General features: G+C 44.1%; 2 protein-coding genes across 2 annotated transcripts in view; one reads left to right on the top strand and one right to left on the bottom strand.

The window, feature by feature from the left end:
* The first annotated feature begins 10,950 nt into the window (after positions 1 to 10,950).
* BTG4 (BTG anti-proliferation factor 4) lies at positions 10,951 to 14,181 on the top strand. Its single transcript, XM_019546928.1, has 5 exons — positions 10,951 to 10,968; positions 11,950 to 12,176; positions 12,872 to 13,009; positions 13,410 to 13,605; positions 13,866 to 14,181. The coding sequence occupies exons 2-5, from the start codon at positions 12,004 to 12,006 to the stop codon at positions 14,055 to 14,057; spliced, it is 699 nt and encodes a 232-aa protein (XP_019402473.1). The 5' UTR covers positions 10,951 to 10,968; positions 11,950 to 12,003; the 3' UTR covers positions 14,058 to 14,181.
* A 2,630-nt stretch (positions 14,182 to 16,811) lies between these two features.
* The window catches only part of LOC109317944, a 42,017-nt gene continuing 41,214 nt past the window's right edge, over positions 16,812 to 17,614 (bottom strand). The window contains exon 42 of the mRNA XM_019546911.1: positions 16,812 to 17,314. Within this exon, the coding sequence (XP_019402456.1) occupies positions 17,077 to 17,314 (238 nt within the window). The 3' untranslated portion in view covers positions 16,812 to 17,076. The remainder of the gene's footprint in view (positions 17,315 to 17,614) is intronic.

Genomic DNA, 17,614 nt, shown 5'->3' with positions numbered 1-17,614 from the left:
TGCCTTCTGTTTTGCATTTTCTTTCTGCATCCAAATGTTGCAACGCACCTTCAGATGTAAGCACGTGCCTTCCTTTTGGGAGCAGTGAAACAGCTACGCCACGTTGGCTTGACGGGGAGAGTGACAGCAGGTGCGTGGTTAAAGGCAACTCCAGCCTGCCCCCATGCTGGTCAAGATGCCACTTGTGCAGCTAAATCCCTTTTGTATTCCTGGCTTCCAGCTAGCTAGATGCAGGACAGACCTTTTTACCTGGCTGTGTGGTTAGTGATTGTTGCCTTTTGCAATCAGCTAACTACACTGCCTAGCAACTAGGCTGAGGTACGAGATAGCTCTGTTCCAACATTTTGCAATTGTTTTTTTAAACTAAGAATGGGTCTTGTAATTAAAATATGGCACCAGGTAGTCCTAGTAAGCTGAGCTGAGCTTTCTTCCTTATTAATCCTTAGAAGTTCAGCAAAGTAGATCAGATGGCATATTGCTAAGGTGGTAAAGGCAACCCTTTTTTTTTTTTTTTTAAAGTGTATTCAAGAGTATGTATATCCTTTAATATTTTTTGGTTTCTTAAATAAGAACCAATGCCTGCATGGAAGCAATCTTCCTATTAACACACAAAGAAAGAGAAACGGTGAGGAGTCCAGCACAAATGTTCAGGGCTTCAAGACAATCTTTAAGGTCAAATGAACCGGACTTGAGTTTTTTGCTCTTAAGATGCTCCTTGGCCCAGGCTGAGAGCACAAAGGACCCTATGTCTGAAGTATTTTCATCAAGCCAAAACCCCTGAACACCAGTGACATCTTTGCTCCACTGAAACCAATGGGAATTTGTCCATCCTTTGCTGGACTATGGACATTTCAGAAAATTAAGCGGCAACCCCCCCCCACAAATGCCCATTTCAAGCGGGGCACCAGGAAGTCACCAAGGGAGGCAGGTCTCCATGCTGGCACCGGAAAGCAAGGAATTCTGTGCCTTGTTTTGATGGCAGTGAAGTCAGTGATTGCCACGGGACTGACACAATCAGCTAACTACACTGCCTACAAACCAAACACTACTTTGGTGATGGGAGGTCAGCAGCCAGACCTAGCAAAAGAAAAACATCTCTAATCATTATTCAGTCACTTGCTGAATTCCATTCAGTTGCTCCTGTAATGCAAACAGTTGCACATTTTTAGGATTATATTGCTAATTACACCCGGCCCCCAAAAATTACACCAGGAGTAAGTTAGTGTTGATAACTGCAACGTGCAGCGGGTGCAACGCGTGGATACTGTAAGAGGCCAACAGAATCAGTGGAATATCATCCACAGAAGAATATACAAGGTGGAAGGTACAGACAATAAGGGCCAGATCCCAACCAACCTTGTAGGCATGTCTTCTTCCCTTGAATTTAGAGGCCTGTCCTGGGAGGCTGATGCAAAAGGCAAGGATTTGGCCCTTAGGCCTTCCTATACAATGACCTCAGTGATTTCTATGTGCAATCCAGATCTCAGCAGAGGGGACCTACAGCCAGCCAGAAGGAAATGCTCAGTATAGGGCCGTGTCTGAACTCCTACTCCCTCCAATTCAGAGCTGCAAAGGATGTACTTTCATCGTCTCAGGACAGAGACTGCTCACAGGGGTGGTGTCTCTCCGAGTCAGGTGTGCATAAAGCAGGGGCAGCACTTCCAGTGCCTGCTTGAGTGCAGGTATTGAGTGGGGCAGGGCAGGGAAGGGGGTCTTCTTCTACCCAACAGCCCTCTCTGCCCAAGAAGCCCAACTCATCCTGTAGAGAATCAGACCCGCATCTCTGACTTCCCAGCAAGATGTTCTGACCCCCAGGTTGGCCAAGTGGGCATCAAGAAAACAAGGTTCCCAAAGCAAAAGGGAGTGTGACTGTAGCCCAGTGGTTAGGGCACTCCCTTAGGACAGGGTCTGTTCCCCTCTGCCAGGCCTGGCAAAATTTGGGCTCCTCCAAACACTGATCTGCACTGCAACAGAGTTTAGACAGGAGGCTGGTCTAGACTGCTTCTGAGACTGTGCATGGTTGATCTTGGGTTGCTCTTTATGACTTAAGGGCTTACGTTCTACTTAAACCCTGTTTAAGGATCTACACAGTTAACGTGGACCTGACCTGAAAAGCCTGACTGCAAAACCCTTACACATGTTGGTCAATCTCTGACTCTAAGGGGAGTGCATGCACCCACAGTGGGAGAAAGCCTCAAAAGTGGGGCCAAGATCAAATGTTTGAATACAAGGACCAGCCTACATGCTTATGACAAAGGGGTAGTAAATTCTTATAAATCAATGGGTTGTAGCCATCCGTGTATTTCTGCTGGGGCCTGTGGAGTTAATAAAGCTAGCTCAGTGTATTCAAATTGTCTAGTTCCCTGTTAAGGGCTCTTAGATCACATTCTCAAACGCAGTACTTATGTCTTTTTTAATATGGGCAGAACTGCCGCAGTTTTTTACTTTGCCAAATCTTTCAACTTCCTAGAACCTCTACTGATCTCCCCACTTTTCCAAAACGTTGCAAAAAAACAGACACTGCGCTTGAAGTAAAACCTCAGGCTTCAAAGACTTCATTAAAACAGCACATTTTCTAGCAGAGCAGGAAGGATCTTAAATAATTAAAACTAAATTATGCTCATCAAATAAATGAACAAATTCTATGCAAAGTGCATGAGGCGGGGTACCTCGGCTGATTGAACAGGCATGAGCAAATGCATGTGCATTTTCCTAGGTTGCTAATTTCTGCAACCAGGTAATTTATAACGTGTTCCTTGATTTGTAACGCAAGTTCCACACAACCCATACGCTCTCTGAGCTGCACATATAAAGTCCATATTTAAAAGGTATTCTATTCGGCTGTGCCTTTTATAGAAATCTATACAGCTAATAATGCAGTAAAGGATATTAGGTCTCTGACTCTTCTTAATTTTACAGTAAGACAAGACACAGAGCCAGGGGAATTATACCAGGCACGATTTGGCCCGCCAAGGGTGAACCTTGACAAGTTATCACCCCTAAACACATCAGGCTTGTATGGAGCTTACCTTGCAGTAATCCTGATGCTGAGGCTTGCATTTCTAACAAAACGCTTCTTGGAAGCATTTCAAACGCTTGCACTGGGAGGAAAAGATGTATCGGTCAGTCCTACTTTATTTCCCCATTTTAAGTTTCTCTCCCTTTTTCAGCCACTAGCACAGGCAGCCATCCATCCTCAGTCTTGTAAAGGCCAGCTGGAGGTCTTGGGATGACCCCAAGGCCAAAACGCCCCGTCTCTACCCTTACGTCTCCCAGGCTAGACTGTCCGCAGGCGTGGTTGTGGGTCAGCCCCAGGCCTGCACCTTTGTATACGCTCTGTTGTCATGGCCACTCAGGTGGGGCTTGCGAGTGGAGGATAGGTCGCTGCTCGGAAATGGATGGCTTGAGTTTACAGCAAGAGGTTTTATTGTGCAAGGAGTTTCCATGGATAAAACAAATACAGAATGCAGACAGAGCCAAGAGAGCTCACCTTCAGTGCCCTGGCCTCTCCTCAGGGGTCATGTACCTTTAGCATATTCTGGGCCTCAGTAACATACATTAGGTACATTCACCATTGCTCCCATGGCCAGGGTCTTGTTTCCTTCTGTCCGGGATAACACCCGGATCCGGGCACTTCCCTATTGCCCATCTCAGTCCCTTTTGTTCACCCTTTTGCTTTCCCACATTTAGCTTCCTAGTCTATCAAGCCCTGTTCTCCAGCCTGCTGGGGCCTGGCTCCATGGGACGGTGCAGAGCCATGCAGAGATACCCAAGATTGCTCTGACCAAGCCTGCTCAGATATCGGAGGCAGTACAAAATACCCCTCCCTGCCGTCACTGCTCCCTGGAGTCCCCCTTCCTCCGCCTCTGCCAGCAGCATTTTCACTCTTCCTCTCCCTTCTCAAACCTAACCTCCTCCCCAGCCTCCTTCTGTCTCCATCACAGTCTGCCCATCTCCAGGTCCTACCTACCCCACATTTCCACTGGCCCTGGCATCACTCATTGCCCCTTGGCATGTCCTACCCACTCCATGGCCCCATCTCCTAACAGACCCTCTCTCCCTCCTCCTTCCCAGCACTCTTTCCCCCCTCCTGTCATCCCATACCCCCAACCTGAGATTGCAGCAGAGGCGTCCAGGACAGGAGGGTGAAGCCACCTTGCAGGACCATGGCACTAATCATACCCCTTTTCTTCCCTTGCAGCATCCTTCATCCTTCAGACTGACAGCAAGGGAGCCAGAGCAGGGCTTCCTGCTCCGCATCTCCCCTTAGTACAAGGGAGGAAGCACTGCAGAAGGGAAGAAACATGCTCCTTGCTGCTGAATTTGGGGAAGAGAGCTAGGGGGTGTTGTGCTTGGCAGATGGACATCCCAGGGGCAGGCTGGGGTTGGGGACACTCAGGGTAAAGAAGGACTAAAGCTTTTAGGCACCTCATTGTGTTCAGGGCTGCACCAGAGATGATCTGCAGGGGCTCGATTTCCCAGGAGCGCTGAACACATCCCTCTGAGCAGCAGGCTTTTGCAAAAATCACAGCTGGGAAACATTTAATAGATCTCAGCAAATTGTTACATTACTCTAGCAGGCTAAAATATGGCACAAAGCCCCTTTCTAGATTAGGCTGACTGGGCAAACATTGCATGTGTTTCTTGACTGTTCAACACAGGCTGCATCAAACCTCACATTTCCAGTTTCCAGAGACACCAGGCCACAACAGAAGTCTTAGCATCTCTTGGTATCTAAAGGATTAAGAGCCTCCATCAAGCAAGCAGTGCTTGCTCCCTATTTTGTACCATGACTGCAATTAATGTTATAAGAGGCCATTCAAGGCTGCAACAAGCTTCGTGAACAAGTCCAGTAAGAGCCCCTCTAAACCAGGAAAGACAACAGTTCCCAGAGATGAAGATACAACTGAGTCTCAACGCCGAAGGGCAGGGAACTGGGTCACAGCACCCTGGGACAGGACATACACCCTTGAAACAAGGTGGACTCAGTTATACCTTTTCTTGCACCATCTCTGTCTCATGCTGACTGAAACCTGCTCTCATCCCTTGCATTAAATGCTTTCCTGTGCAATCTGAGCGGCCCCACAGAGCTGGAATCAAAGGGCACCTGAGTCAATGGGGGTCTCTCCTTTGAGTGCAAAGGGCTTTGCATCAGGCCTGCTGTGATAGGTATAACGAGCCTGGGCACACCACCATCTTCCTAGATCATAGAGTCCAGCACTCATGATAAAATGTGTATCTAAGAAAATCACCTGCCATACCCCTCACTCATCAAATTACTGCCTAAGCATTAAGCATGCAGGATTTAATGGGAAATTGTGATTAATTTCTGAAATAAATACCCACAAAACTCACTGAAGTGAGCAGGCCCAGGCAGTACCTATTAGTATATTCTCAGAGGAAAAAAAAACCCTGTCATTGATCAGCACATTAAAATACTCAGTTTATAGCTTTGATTGAACATTAGTTTCTATGCTGGCTTCAGCCAGGAAGATTTTTGCAACAAGATCATCTCCTTAAATGAATTTGTCCTGCTAACATCACACTACCCAACACCATCACCTTACCTCATCGCATCAGAACACACCTAACCCAGCAGCTCCCTTTTGAACCTGTAGCAATTAGTATTATTGCACATTTTTGTACCTCAAGAACTGCCTGAATAATAGGCTGAAATGCAGCCAGGGCTGATGATTGCAAAGCCCTCTTCTCTAGCAGGGTTTCATTCATTCCTCACCAAGGAGGGTTCTTCCTGCAGGACGGCTCATGCCAATTGGCTGGAGATGCAGATAATTAGTGTTAGTTCAGACACCTTACCTGCAGTGGGGAAGCTCCCATTCATCCCACTTGTATGGGCAGACGCCCCAATAAACCAATGGCAAAGGCTTGATCCCAAAGAAGAGATGTTTTCTTTTGAACAAAGTGTGTAGAACAGGCAGGAGGAAGGCTATTTCAGGCAAAGCGGTGCCTGCTCTATAGTTTAGCAAGAGAGCTGGGAAAAGAGCAGAACTGCAACATCCTACTAACCAGCAATGTGGTTAGCAAAACAGTTCTTGTTCTTGGTTTGGCCTGCAGTTACTAGAGAAACTGAGCGACTCTTTTCCCTCTCTGGTTCATGCCTAGGCTTGCCTGGTAATCAGGGAGACCCGTATTTTAATCTAAGTAAGAATGCTTGGGCTGAGTTAGGGACCCAATCCAAAGCCCATCAAAGTCAATGGACAGATTCCCACTGATTTACATGGGCTCTGAGTTAGGCCCTTTGTGCCCAGGCATTGGAATGCAGATTTTTCTTTTTGACATCAATTCAAGAAATCAAGGAGCAAATGACTCCCCTTTACCTCGTATAACTTGTGAATCAAAATATCTGGCTATTCATCACATTCTTCCTCTTTGCAAAAGCCCTTGGATTTAGTGGTTTCTGCTCGGGTGTGGACGGAGCATGTCAGGTGTCGGAGAATATTTAAGGCCATTGCCCAGTCCATCTTCTGTTGGGAAATTCCTTTCAAGCTTTCTCCCTGAAGCTTGTTTTCTTAGGTTTTCAATTATCCAAATAAATAGGCATCTCCCAGAAGTCAGTCATGACAAATAGCTTCATTAGAAATCATTAGCAGTCAATCAGTTTGACTAATTAGAAAATGGAGGTTTTCCTTGTCAATGAAATGGGAAGCCTGAAAGCTGGAAACCCTATACTTTTACAGTTCCTATTCACTGGCCTCATGAACAAAACCATTTTTGTATTCCTGTGTTAGGGAATCATATTAAAGGAATTTGGTCACAGAACTTTTATTGCTTCGTATCTAAATCAGCCATGACCTCAGTATCTATAGTCATCTCGATGAGTAGGAAGTTGCTTCGTCATTTCTGTTGGACGTATGCTGTATGAAGCGGCTGAGTTCAGCTATTAATCTGGGTCCAAGTCCTGCCTTGTGGGCTGCCACTGAATAGGACCTTATCCCATGAACGGTCTCATTGCTGCGAGTCCTCAGTCTGGTTTCTCCGGTGAAGGGTTTGTTTACAGCTGAGTTACGGTTGTACGTTAGCTATCAGCAGAAATCGCTGAACAAAGGGAGGTGGCGTGGGGACTCAGCTGCCTGTTGGATTGTCTTTTGTAGGACTCAGGCACTTGATTATTCTGCTGCACTATTTCATAACTCCCAGGGCTTGCCTAGACATGTTGAAGAAAGTAATAGCCAGGAGACGGTTCAAAGTCCCATCAGCTGATATGCTTCACCAGCCGGCATGGAACTGCACTCAGCAGGGAAGTGGGAAAAAAGCAACTGAGGGATTCCCAAAACCTAAGATCAGCCCAGGCACTGAAACCAGTGGCAAAACCTCTACTGACCGCAGTGATGCAGGGCTGAAGCCTGTACTATCATGCAATATCCGTCTTTTTTAGGAGGTAAATTTAACTTTCCTTTTAATACTCACTTTCAGTTCAAATAGTGTTAAATGTAACCTAACCTATCCTGATGATACTCAGTTTTATCCATTTGTGCTCCCCCAAAATCCCATCTCCTTGGCAGGGCAAGTGTTTTCCCACTGGATTGACCTGATCAGCAACGATTATTACCTTGTTAATCACTACTGCACAATGGCAAAATGTACTTAACAAGTAGTAATCTTGTTCCAAAGCATTTACAGTGAACAAGTAGGAAAGAGCCATTGAGGGCAAATACCAGGGGTGAGATATGCATTAGCATTGTTTCTGCCCTGCACGCTAATGCGCAGCAGAATTAGGCCACTGCACAGTTAGCGTCTCGTGTAGATGCACCCTCTGTTCCCAGTGGGGACCTGTGCTGCCCGTTGGTACTCATGTGACCAAGCGAGGCAGAGAGAAATGAGTTAAGGTAATTCTCTTCTGCCACAGTCATCGCTGCTCTTGTTCTATGCATCAGCCTGCGGAGTGACACCTCCACAGTGGGCCTGACTTAAAGCCCATTGGAGTCCATGGAAATCTTTCCGTTGATCTCTGTCAACTTTGGATCAGGCCTGGTGTAGCCAGGCAGTAATAATCTTCAGAGATGGGCATGAATAATATGAGAATAGAGAGGGATCACAAATAAAAGGCACGTAGAGCATACATCTATTATGCCCACAGCACCTCTGTAACAGCTCCAAAGCTCCAGTTGTGAACTTTAGTGTCCTGTACTGTAAAGTCTTTAGGATGAAACAGTGCTGGAAATGACAGGTCATAAATGATCCTGGATATTTCTCTTGTGACATCTGCTGAGCATTAACGTCAAGTCCTAGAATACTTTGTCAGGAAAGTGAATAAGAAATCAGCGCTTCGCGCAGGTTAAGCTCTGAGCTGCAAATACCAGCTGAGCATATACAACTGAATTTCTCCTGTGATAGAAGTAACAGGAAGAGGTTGAGTCCTGCGACTAGTAAACTAGTACAGTCCACTCATACTTTTGCATCTGCCTATGATGTGGTGCTCTGCAATGCCTTGGGACCTTTAATCAGAACCAACCCACTATAATCCAGCTTTAGGGGTGGGAGATAATGATCCTATTTGTTTAAATCACTTCTCCAGCAGGTTCCATTAGTGTAAGTACCAAAGAAATATAGCAGCAATTTTCCAACAATTCTTTCTTGTTTGTGAAATGTTTCCTAAATGATGACTGTTGTTAACAATGCAAGCACTATATTCCCATGAGTAAAAGTTCCAATATATGATAATACATTAGCAGGATTTAACAATTATATCTTCCTGCAGCAGTCCATTGGAAAAATGCTGAGTGAGTTAGCTTTCAATCTCTTCCTGTGGAACAACAAACTTGAAGAGACTGAGGTTGAAATAAGTGCCTTCTCATGAGAAGTGCTATGTAGGGGCTTGCGATTTGCCCAGCTGAGAGTGCTAAATCCAAGCTTGAACAGCACTGGCAGAGCTGCCTGTGGGTACAGTGGGACTGGAATAGCAGAAGCATTGCCATTCAAGTTCACAAGTCATTGCAGTGCTATTCACAGGGGGGCAGCAATAAATATCGAGGTCAAGAGTGAGTTTGTGGATACCTGAGGCTTGGCTCTGGCTCATATGGTCAGCCTTATTAGCATTTATACCAGTCACTGATAACATTTTTAAAAAGTGACTATTTCCATAATAGCAGTTTCCACGAGGAACCTTTTCTGTGACATATCATGAAACAAAAGATGTTTAAGAACAAGGAGAAGCTGATGAGGTCATAAGTTGTGTCTGCAGGATTTACGAAGGGAGCCATTCAAACCAGAAAATTAAATTACCCATCAGAGGCTTGCCATTTTAAAGCTATTTTTAATCTTCAGAATCCAGTTCAGCCCTCGGGCACGGACGTCCCGCTTGTGACAGACAATTGGGCATAAAGGTGCGTGTTCGTGAATTCTTCCCTATTGCGCATTTAGGTTTGCAACATGCCCAGGGCTCAGTAGAAAATGAAATTCCTTACAGATTTTGCAGCTAAAGACTAATACCCCCCCCTAAAGAATCCTGTAGGGAATGAGAGGTGTTCTACATAGTAACGCATTGCAATAATTTCATGCAGTCTAACCCCAACTCTCTAGCAAGCCTTGCACTGATATCTCTTGCCCTTTTATGCTGGAAGTAAAAAGGGAAGAATGACTCATGCCTTGCCTATGCAACAAGCACAATCTCTGTTTGTCATTACATGCTGTTGTGTGCATTGTGGGATGTGCACTAGGGAAAATTATAATTAAGATGTGGGCCTAGGACACGAGAGAGGGGTTCAATACCTGTATTTCCCAGAGATGATTTTTTGGGAAGACTTACTTCACCTTGCTGTCCTTTGGTTTCTCTGTCTGTAAAATGAAGAGACCACATACCTGTCCAAAAAGGTATTAGGAGCTTTCATGGTGATGGAAGCCTAGCCACTGTGGGGAATAGCAAATGGGGGAGTAGAAGCTTATCTCCCCAAACTTTTTCCCCCACTCTTTTTTTTTTTTTTTTTTGCTGCTACATGCTTGATCAGACTTTGTAGTGGTGCAAAAGGAGACTGACAGAAAGCAAGGAAATGCTTGGGACAGATGGGGCAAAAGGAATTCAAAAGAACAAAGCTGGGCACATAATGCAGATCTAGGCCCCAGTCCCTTAAAAGTGTTTGTACACTTGCACAGATCACCTATCCCACTGATATAAATGGAAATATTCACATGTGTGAAGGTAAGCGTGCCCATAGACCCACAGGACTGGGCTCTCAATTCTTCCAGTTACTATACCTTTCCAAATTAAATCTAGACAAAGAATATGCTAGCTGCTGATCTGTGACTGTTTTTTTTACTTGGATTGTACCCGGTGTCTGACAGTGCCAAGGTAGTTTCTGGAGATGTTAGTACATCTCAGAAGGATCAAAAGAATCAGCCACCTTCTCCGTAAGGCACTGGCTAATTATTGCCCCAGTCCTCAAACAGTGAAGAACTTACATTTCAGAAAGTGCCTTCTTCAAAATGAACCTTCAGTGATCTCCACCAAATTTATGAAAATGTTTTAGAAAAATCAGCAATATAAAAGTGTATTAAAAAATACAAATGATGACACAAGCACTAGTAATGATAAAAAACCCCAGTAGTTTAATTTTCAAAGACAGGATGATTAATTTGCAAGCTATCTAAAAGACAAGCAGCTATGCTGTTTTAATTCTTTAGCAAGTAGGAAGGATAACTCCAATGATTAATTATTGATACTGGTATTGCTTTCTTTCATGATGTAAGAAATTCACCTAAACTCTAAATAAATGTGTATAAGAGCACTAGATTAACATGCCTAAAATAAAATGTAGCATTTTAAGTACTTTAAAAACAGGACCTAATATATACTGAAAAGAAGCAAATTGAAATCAGCTAGCTGTCTTCCCCTAATGGAACGCACCTGCGCTGCTGTTAAGCTCCCTTAATTGCTAGGTGATTTGTAATTCTACATAAACCTGAAGCCAAAGCTCTTAGAGAAGAAATAAGGAAGGGATTGACTTTATAAGGGTAGGTGGTGTTCCTAAGTGGGATAATGGTATGTTTTTGAAAATGGTCAAACAGTTTTAAGTATGTATTGTAGTTTCAGTGCATCTAAAAGTATGGCACTTTTTATGATGGTTGCAGTTCTGCTTGCTCTGATTTGAAAGGCTCTTACTTTAGATCTAATCTCCACCCTTTGGCTTTATTGTATGAACTCAATTGCTATAAGGTCCTTGCTGCCTGGAGACGAATGAAGCTTGTTTCAAGTCACAAGCTTCTCATCCTTGATTGTAATGTTCTCTTGTACTTTCTCTATTCTGTGCATCTTTCAATAAAGATGCGTTCACTACTCTAGTATGTATCCGAGCACTGTGCTAGCAAGGTGACCAACAGCTTTGCAATGGTAGACTTACAAGTCTGGTATTGTCTACTTAATTCTATCTCCATAGGGTAGAAGTCTCTGAAGAGGCTTGTAAATGGGCTCCACCAGTATCTCAAGATGGTACTCCAGGAAGGCAAGAAGCTAGTCTAGAGTACAGATACTGTAGTGTGAACCCCTAAGTGCTAGCCATAATATTTATGATGTTTTTTGTTTTGCTTTTTTATAGCAAGTCAGATTTAGAAACTGCTTCACTGCAATCTTTCTTTTTTCAGAAAACTTGTTGCTGCATGTATAACTCCTGAATTGTAGGGGCAAAAAAACACTTGACTTAAGATGCATAAATTCTGAGTGTTTCAATTAATCCTTAGAAAAGGGAGAGGCTTAACTTATGATTCCTGATATGGGGTGGCAATGGTATAACTAACTGAAGACGGAGAGCCAATGAGTTGTTGAAATATGGTTTCTCTAACTAATGGGACTCTCAGTTTCCCTGCTCTTCTAGGGTGGCTAAGATCTTCTTGCTATAACTTGCCTAGACCATCTTTCCTTAGTAAAGTTTTGACTTTTTAATGTTAAGGTCTTTGTATATGAGAGAAAATGGATACTCTACTTATCTCCATCCACAGTGATGGTCTAACAACTGGAATATCCTCTACTCTCCATTTAAACAAACAAAAAAAATGAAAGATGAAATTGCTGCCACAGTTGTTTTCATCACAAGGTTGGTGAAAAAACAAGACAAACTGAGCAAGCATACAACTGAGAAATTTGCTGCTAAGTTGACGACAATTCTGTTTGAAAAGTACAAGAACCACTGGTACCTAGACAACCCATCTAAAGGACAAGCCTTCAGGTAAATGACTCTGGCCTGTTTCCTGCTACAGAGGAGGAAGCAGGCCTGGGATCTAGCAAAGTAACCGGGACTAGATAAGACCTAGATACTGGTAGTGTGCACACGGCTCCTAGACTATCCAGCCTAAGAAATGGATAGACCCGATACCAGGGGAAGCAAAGCGAATGTTGCAAACCCTGAAAATATTATTGTTGGTGGTGGTGTTGCTCATAAAAAAAACAAAAACAAAATAATAATAATAATAATAATAATAACATTTCCTGTTGAACTTGAGAGGAATGAGTGATTTGGAGAACAGGGAAGAGCCACTAACCTGTGCCTGGGTGCACAACAGGCTATACCTACACCTTGTGCATGGGCAGAAGAGCTTTACTTGAATGGCCAAGAGATACCGTAGTGTGAACCCCTAAGTGCTTACTCTCCTTAAGGAGTACAGTAACCCTGGATCACTCTGGTGCATGTAATCCCCAAGGTGTACTGGGTCTGCAATGATGACCAAGCATGTGTGAATAGCCACAGTGTAATATCTGTGCTGATACAGATCACGGCCCCTGCACAGTCTGCAACCTTGAGCTAAAATAGCCATCAAGTCTGCCTGAAAGGTGTCTTCTGCATGAACAAGATTAACTCTGCAATGAGTACCAGTGCTACAACCTACCACGCTCCCTTCTTCACTCCTGTGCTTTCCTCTCTAGGTGTATAAGGATAAACCAACACCAGTCAAGAGATCCCGTCCTGGAACAGGCTTGTGCTGAGAGCAATGTGGACTTTGAGAAGCTCTGCTTGCCACCAGAAATGACCATATGGGTTGATCCATTTGATGTGTGCTGCAGGTGTGGCCTGAACTGGGTGACCAGTTGTAGGATAGCTTGTCTGTCCCTCTGTTTTAATGTATGGCTTTTGGGGGCTAGCGGACTTGGACGCAAGTACTTTCTCAGGCTAAACTAAGAATGGGGTCTCCAAACTTCTGGAGTTCCACAAGCCTGAGCAACTCTCGAGCAGAAGTTGTCCTCCAACTAGTAATATATTACTGGTGTATTGGTGTTTTGCTTTAACAGAGAGCCTGCTGATATACCAGTAGACAACACCCTTTGTCTCGGTGCTGTCATGGTGCTTCAGTAGGAAAGACAACTTTGAGGGTCTAGTGCAAAGGTGGCCCCATACATGGCTGTCAGTAGGTCTCAAAGTCTTACGCTTAGGAGAAATTGGGCAAATGCTTCCTCTCGCTCCTAGGTATGGTGAGAAAAATCTGCCTTTCACAATTGCTCACTTTGAAGGAGAGGAGGACCGAGAACTCTCCCAGCGCATCAGCCAGGCTGTTGATCGAGCAACACCTGAATATCCTTCTGGTGCCTCCTCGGATGAGGAGGGCTATCGCAAGGAGCCCAAAGCCATCCCTATGGTCAGCAATCCAAACAGTGTCTACCAGGTAACATGGAGGGTTGGGATGTGCCAACATGGTGTCCTGAGAGAGGAAGTGGCTAGTCTGCTCAAAATGACTTGCTGGGGGAAGGGATGTTAGAGGCTGTGGAGATTTGCTTTATGCCTTTCCCCTTCCTGGTGGTCTCCCTTATCAGAGTGGTAGGCTTCCCATGTTCATTGATGCACTGCCACCCTCACTTTAGTACACAAATAGATCACTAACTTGGCCTGGGAGTCTCTTGACACCTGCTCTGCTGCTGTTCTTAGTTCAGTGACTACTGCAAGCTACCCATGCAGTCATGGTCCCAGTATCTCCGTAGGAAGACCTACGTGACCGACAGCCTTCATCTGGCAAGTGCTTGCTTCCCCCAACACAAGGGCTACAAAGACTACAAGCCAATGGCTGCCTTTGCCGGACCGCGTGTGGATCGGTATCACTGGGTCAACACCAAGCGATAACGCAATTGCTGCAACGCTTGTGGGCCATAATGACGGACTGGGCAGTGTATGGGAGGAAGCCTGCCTCGATGAAACCTGCATGAGCTGAAAAGCACTCCGCTTTCTTTATCTTCTTCTGTCTCTCTCGCTCTCTTTTATACTTCTCCCTTTTTTTTTATAGGCTGAGACTCGAAGATTTTTTTTTTTTTTTACAATTTAAGCTAAGATTTTTAATGTATTTTTTTTATAATGTCAAGAGATCCTGAAAACTAACTTGCAAAACTCCATTTGTAACTTTAAAAAGGAAATGCCAATACCAATAAATAAACTTAGCTATGCTTTTAAAAAAGTATTGTCTGACTTGCCACCAAATGTCTAAAGGGTGAAAGCCAAAAGAAAAAAAGCAAGCAACAGCAGCTCTCGGCTAGAACATGCTAACACATCTCCTGTCTTTTGTATTGAAGGCAACCTAGAGGATCTTTGTAGGCTAGAGAGAGGCAACACTGAGTTGTATTGAATGACTTTGTTTTTCTTCTGGCAGGGCAAAGTGGATGCAGCTGTCTAACGCTCATTCATGTACCCAGAGCCAAATAAACTTGTTTTCTGTCTGAAAGTCTCCTACAACTCATGACTTCTTGAAGGGGCTTGAATGTAACTTAATAAACTATGAAGAACACTGCTCTGTAGTTCAGCCTGTTCTCTTATAAAGGGAAAACATCCCAAATAACTCCAAGAAACATGGCCAAAGATGCAGCAGATAGAAGGCCAGTTATTTCCATAAATGTTATTGGAATAACTTTATGTGGCAAACATCTTTGCCTGTAGCACAGGGCTACTCTCCTAAACAAGAGTGTAGTCCAGGCTTGTAGGGAGGGGCTCCTCTAAATGCGGGGACAAGTCATGGAATCAATATGCTCTTTAAGATCTGGTTCCCCCAAGAGCAACTTTTCTTCCCAACCTGAGCTACTTTTGGGAAGTATTTTGCAGCGAGACTGGGGGCTTTAAGCCAGCAGCAAGTAGTAGCTATTGCTAGAAAAGCTGTCTGTCAGATTTATAGATGGGTTTCTCCCCCTTCCCCAAGGAAAATAAGCCTTTACCTAATCTTTAACCACATGTAAAAAGGCCTTTTAAGGAAGGAAAATATACCTCTTAAACTTTACAGCCCATTAGAAGACAATGTATGCTTCAACTGCTGGCCAGGCATAAATCCCACTGTAGTGAAGCGATTGTTTGTTTGTTTGGTTTTTTTTGTTTTTAAACATACATTTATTAGTCTAAATGCAGCTATAACAAGACAGCTGGTTATGGTTATTCTCGCCCAATCCCATCTTAATTCATGAGCAAACATCAAGCAATTCAGTAAATTCTAGAAACGTCACTCAGAAGTATGCTAGAGAAGATGCTATTGTCCACAGCGTCCTAATAATTTCTGTTGCAGAAATCAACATAATCTTCCACCCCCCTCACCTCCCATTATACAATGTGCAAGTGTATGACAGCTGTAGATTACTCATGTAATTGGAGTTAAAATGGCGTGAAAGACTGTTTTAAATTAAGTTGAAATCCAGTCCATCTAGATTTCAGATGAAGGCCGGCAAAAGGCCTGAGGAAGGAGAGGAAAGGCTCCTTTCCCTGACATTAGGCAACAGCAGAGAAGAGCAATGGGAGGACGTAGGACTTCATCCACCTTAATCTTGCTGCATCAGTTGTATTAACCAGTGCATGCTTCATAAATTGTACCCCAGCTTACCTTAACTGCGCTGCAAGGTTCTCAGTGGGGTGCCCAGGGTTCTCAGTGGGGTGAAAGCCACAGTTCAGCATTGAACATCTGATTCGGGCAGCCTTGCCTCACCACTGGATTGACCCGTGTTTCTTTTCAGCACAGATCTACATCACTGACTCACATCCATGCATAAATTCATTTTTTTAAACACATGTAATCATACCACCCTTCTTGAAATAAATTTGCTATTAATAGATTCCAGTAGATCCTTCATGAAAGGCAGGTAGAAACTAACACTTTCTTTTTGTCATGACTTGTACAGTATTTCCATTTAAAAGTCTTCACTCTAAAAGCTTGCAGAGTATGTTAATAGCAATGGGATGGAGGGATTTTGTGGGACTAGCGGAGAAGTTAAGAGTCCCTTGCGGTTGGTGTCTTCACTCCTCGCACTAGCAGAACTCAGAAGCACTGCTGCCTTACGGCTTCTCAGCACGCCCATAGCCTGGACACCTGCCACGTCAGCTTTGATCTGCATTTTTTTTTAAACCACTTATTTGTGCAAACAGATGTAGCTTATTGATTAGAGTTTCAACTGGTCTCTGAACTCTCACACCATGTTGTGAGTACATCCTTCACGAGGACACTAATCAAATCAGCCTTATGAAGAACATGAAAGAAATCAAATCGCTGACGCTGATTTAATTGCACTGAAGTCATTCGCGACAGACAATCACCTTCAAATCTATATGCAGGGCTCGTCTTTCATCTCCCCTTGCATTGTTAAGGTCAGAGATAACATCACCTCTCCTAGAGCAAGGAACAGGGAGCATTTCAGCTCCTGTGGACATCAGTGAGAAAGGCCCAGTAGTTTCTGAAACTGGGCCCTGAAATTTGGGCAAGAAACCGGCTTTGAACAATTTTAAGGGTCAAGAGTGAACATAGGGGTTGCCCAGCTATATCATTTAATGCTGTTGAGACATTTTTGTAAGCTGGATTGATGTGAATTTTTATTTCTAAATCCCCACGTGGTTCCTCTTTGATAATCAGTGCAATGATGATGTCCAAGATTCGTCAACTGGTTATTTAGCATTGATTAAGCAGCATTGCTGAAGACGTCTCAGAACCATTTGGGCAGAGGTCCTGGCTTTTTCAATGATACCAGACGAGCTTTTTTAATAAGCAGCTGGGAGAAAGGACACCCACAGTGGAACAACACGAGATGTTTATTCAGTGCAGGGTCTGCAGGGGAGTGCACGGAGCCACGTTAGGTTCACACTGCCAAACTATCCTCTGCGGTTTTAATTTGCTGTGATAACGTTACCATAACCCCCCTCTGCCTTCTGCTATTTTCCCCTCTAACATTTCTATTTGCTTTACCAGACACTCTTTCTCCAAACCAATTATTTCTAGCTGATCGAAAGGCAAATCATCATTGGCAGCACTGCTTAAAAAGCGATGCTCCTCTTTCATGATTTTCACCAGCTCTTCGGTTAATGCATCCAGCTTCTCTTCCATTTCCGCAGGACTGAAGGAAGAACAGTTTTCCTCTCGCAAGCTGAAGAAATGGGAGCAAAGATGTAAGACTTACTCAGACAGTAGGAGAGCTGCACCTATAGAAATATGTCTGCTTGTGCTACAGAGCGAGCAGGGTCCAGATGAGAGCTGGTTTGTGTACCACTGAGTGAGGATGGTGGCTTGGGGGGAAGCAAAAAGAAAGATTAATAATTATGGTAGCTTTGTTCTCAAGGGAATTTTGCAATTCCCTGTGGCATAGCCGTGTCATTCAGAGGCCAAACACTGCTGCAGCATGTCCGCTATGAAGTCAGTGGAGTTGTATTAATGAGGGATGTGACCT

Source organism: Crocodylus porosus, unplaced genomic scaffold (assembly GCF_001723895.1).
Source record: "Crocodylus porosus isolate Cpor-Errol unplaced genomic scaffold, CroPor_comp1, whole genome shotgun sequence".
In the NCBI taxonomy this organism is placed as follows: domain Eukaryota; kingdom Metazoa; phylum Chordata; order Crocodylia; family Crocodylidae; genus Crocodylus; species Crocodylus porosus.
Note: the sequence above shows the minus strand (reverse complement) of the source record. Positions and strands in the feature narration are given on the sequence as shown.

What these genes read in the sequence shown, in the direction of transcription:
- BTG4 (XM_019546928.1), top strand. Translation starts at nt 12,004, where the DNA reads ATGAAAGATGAAATTGCTGCCACAGTTGTTTTCATCACAAGGTTGGTG. An exon ending in CCATTTGATGTGTGCTGCAG is followed by an intron (nt 13,010 to 13,409) that starts GTGTGGCCTGAA and finishes TCTCGCTCCTAG; the next exon opens with GTATGGTGAGAAAAATCTGC. An exon ending in ATCCAAACAGTGTCTACCAG is followed by an intron (nt 13,606 to 13,865) that starts GTAACATGGAGG and finishes TGCTGTTCTTAG; the next exon opens with TTCAGTGACTACTGCAAGCT.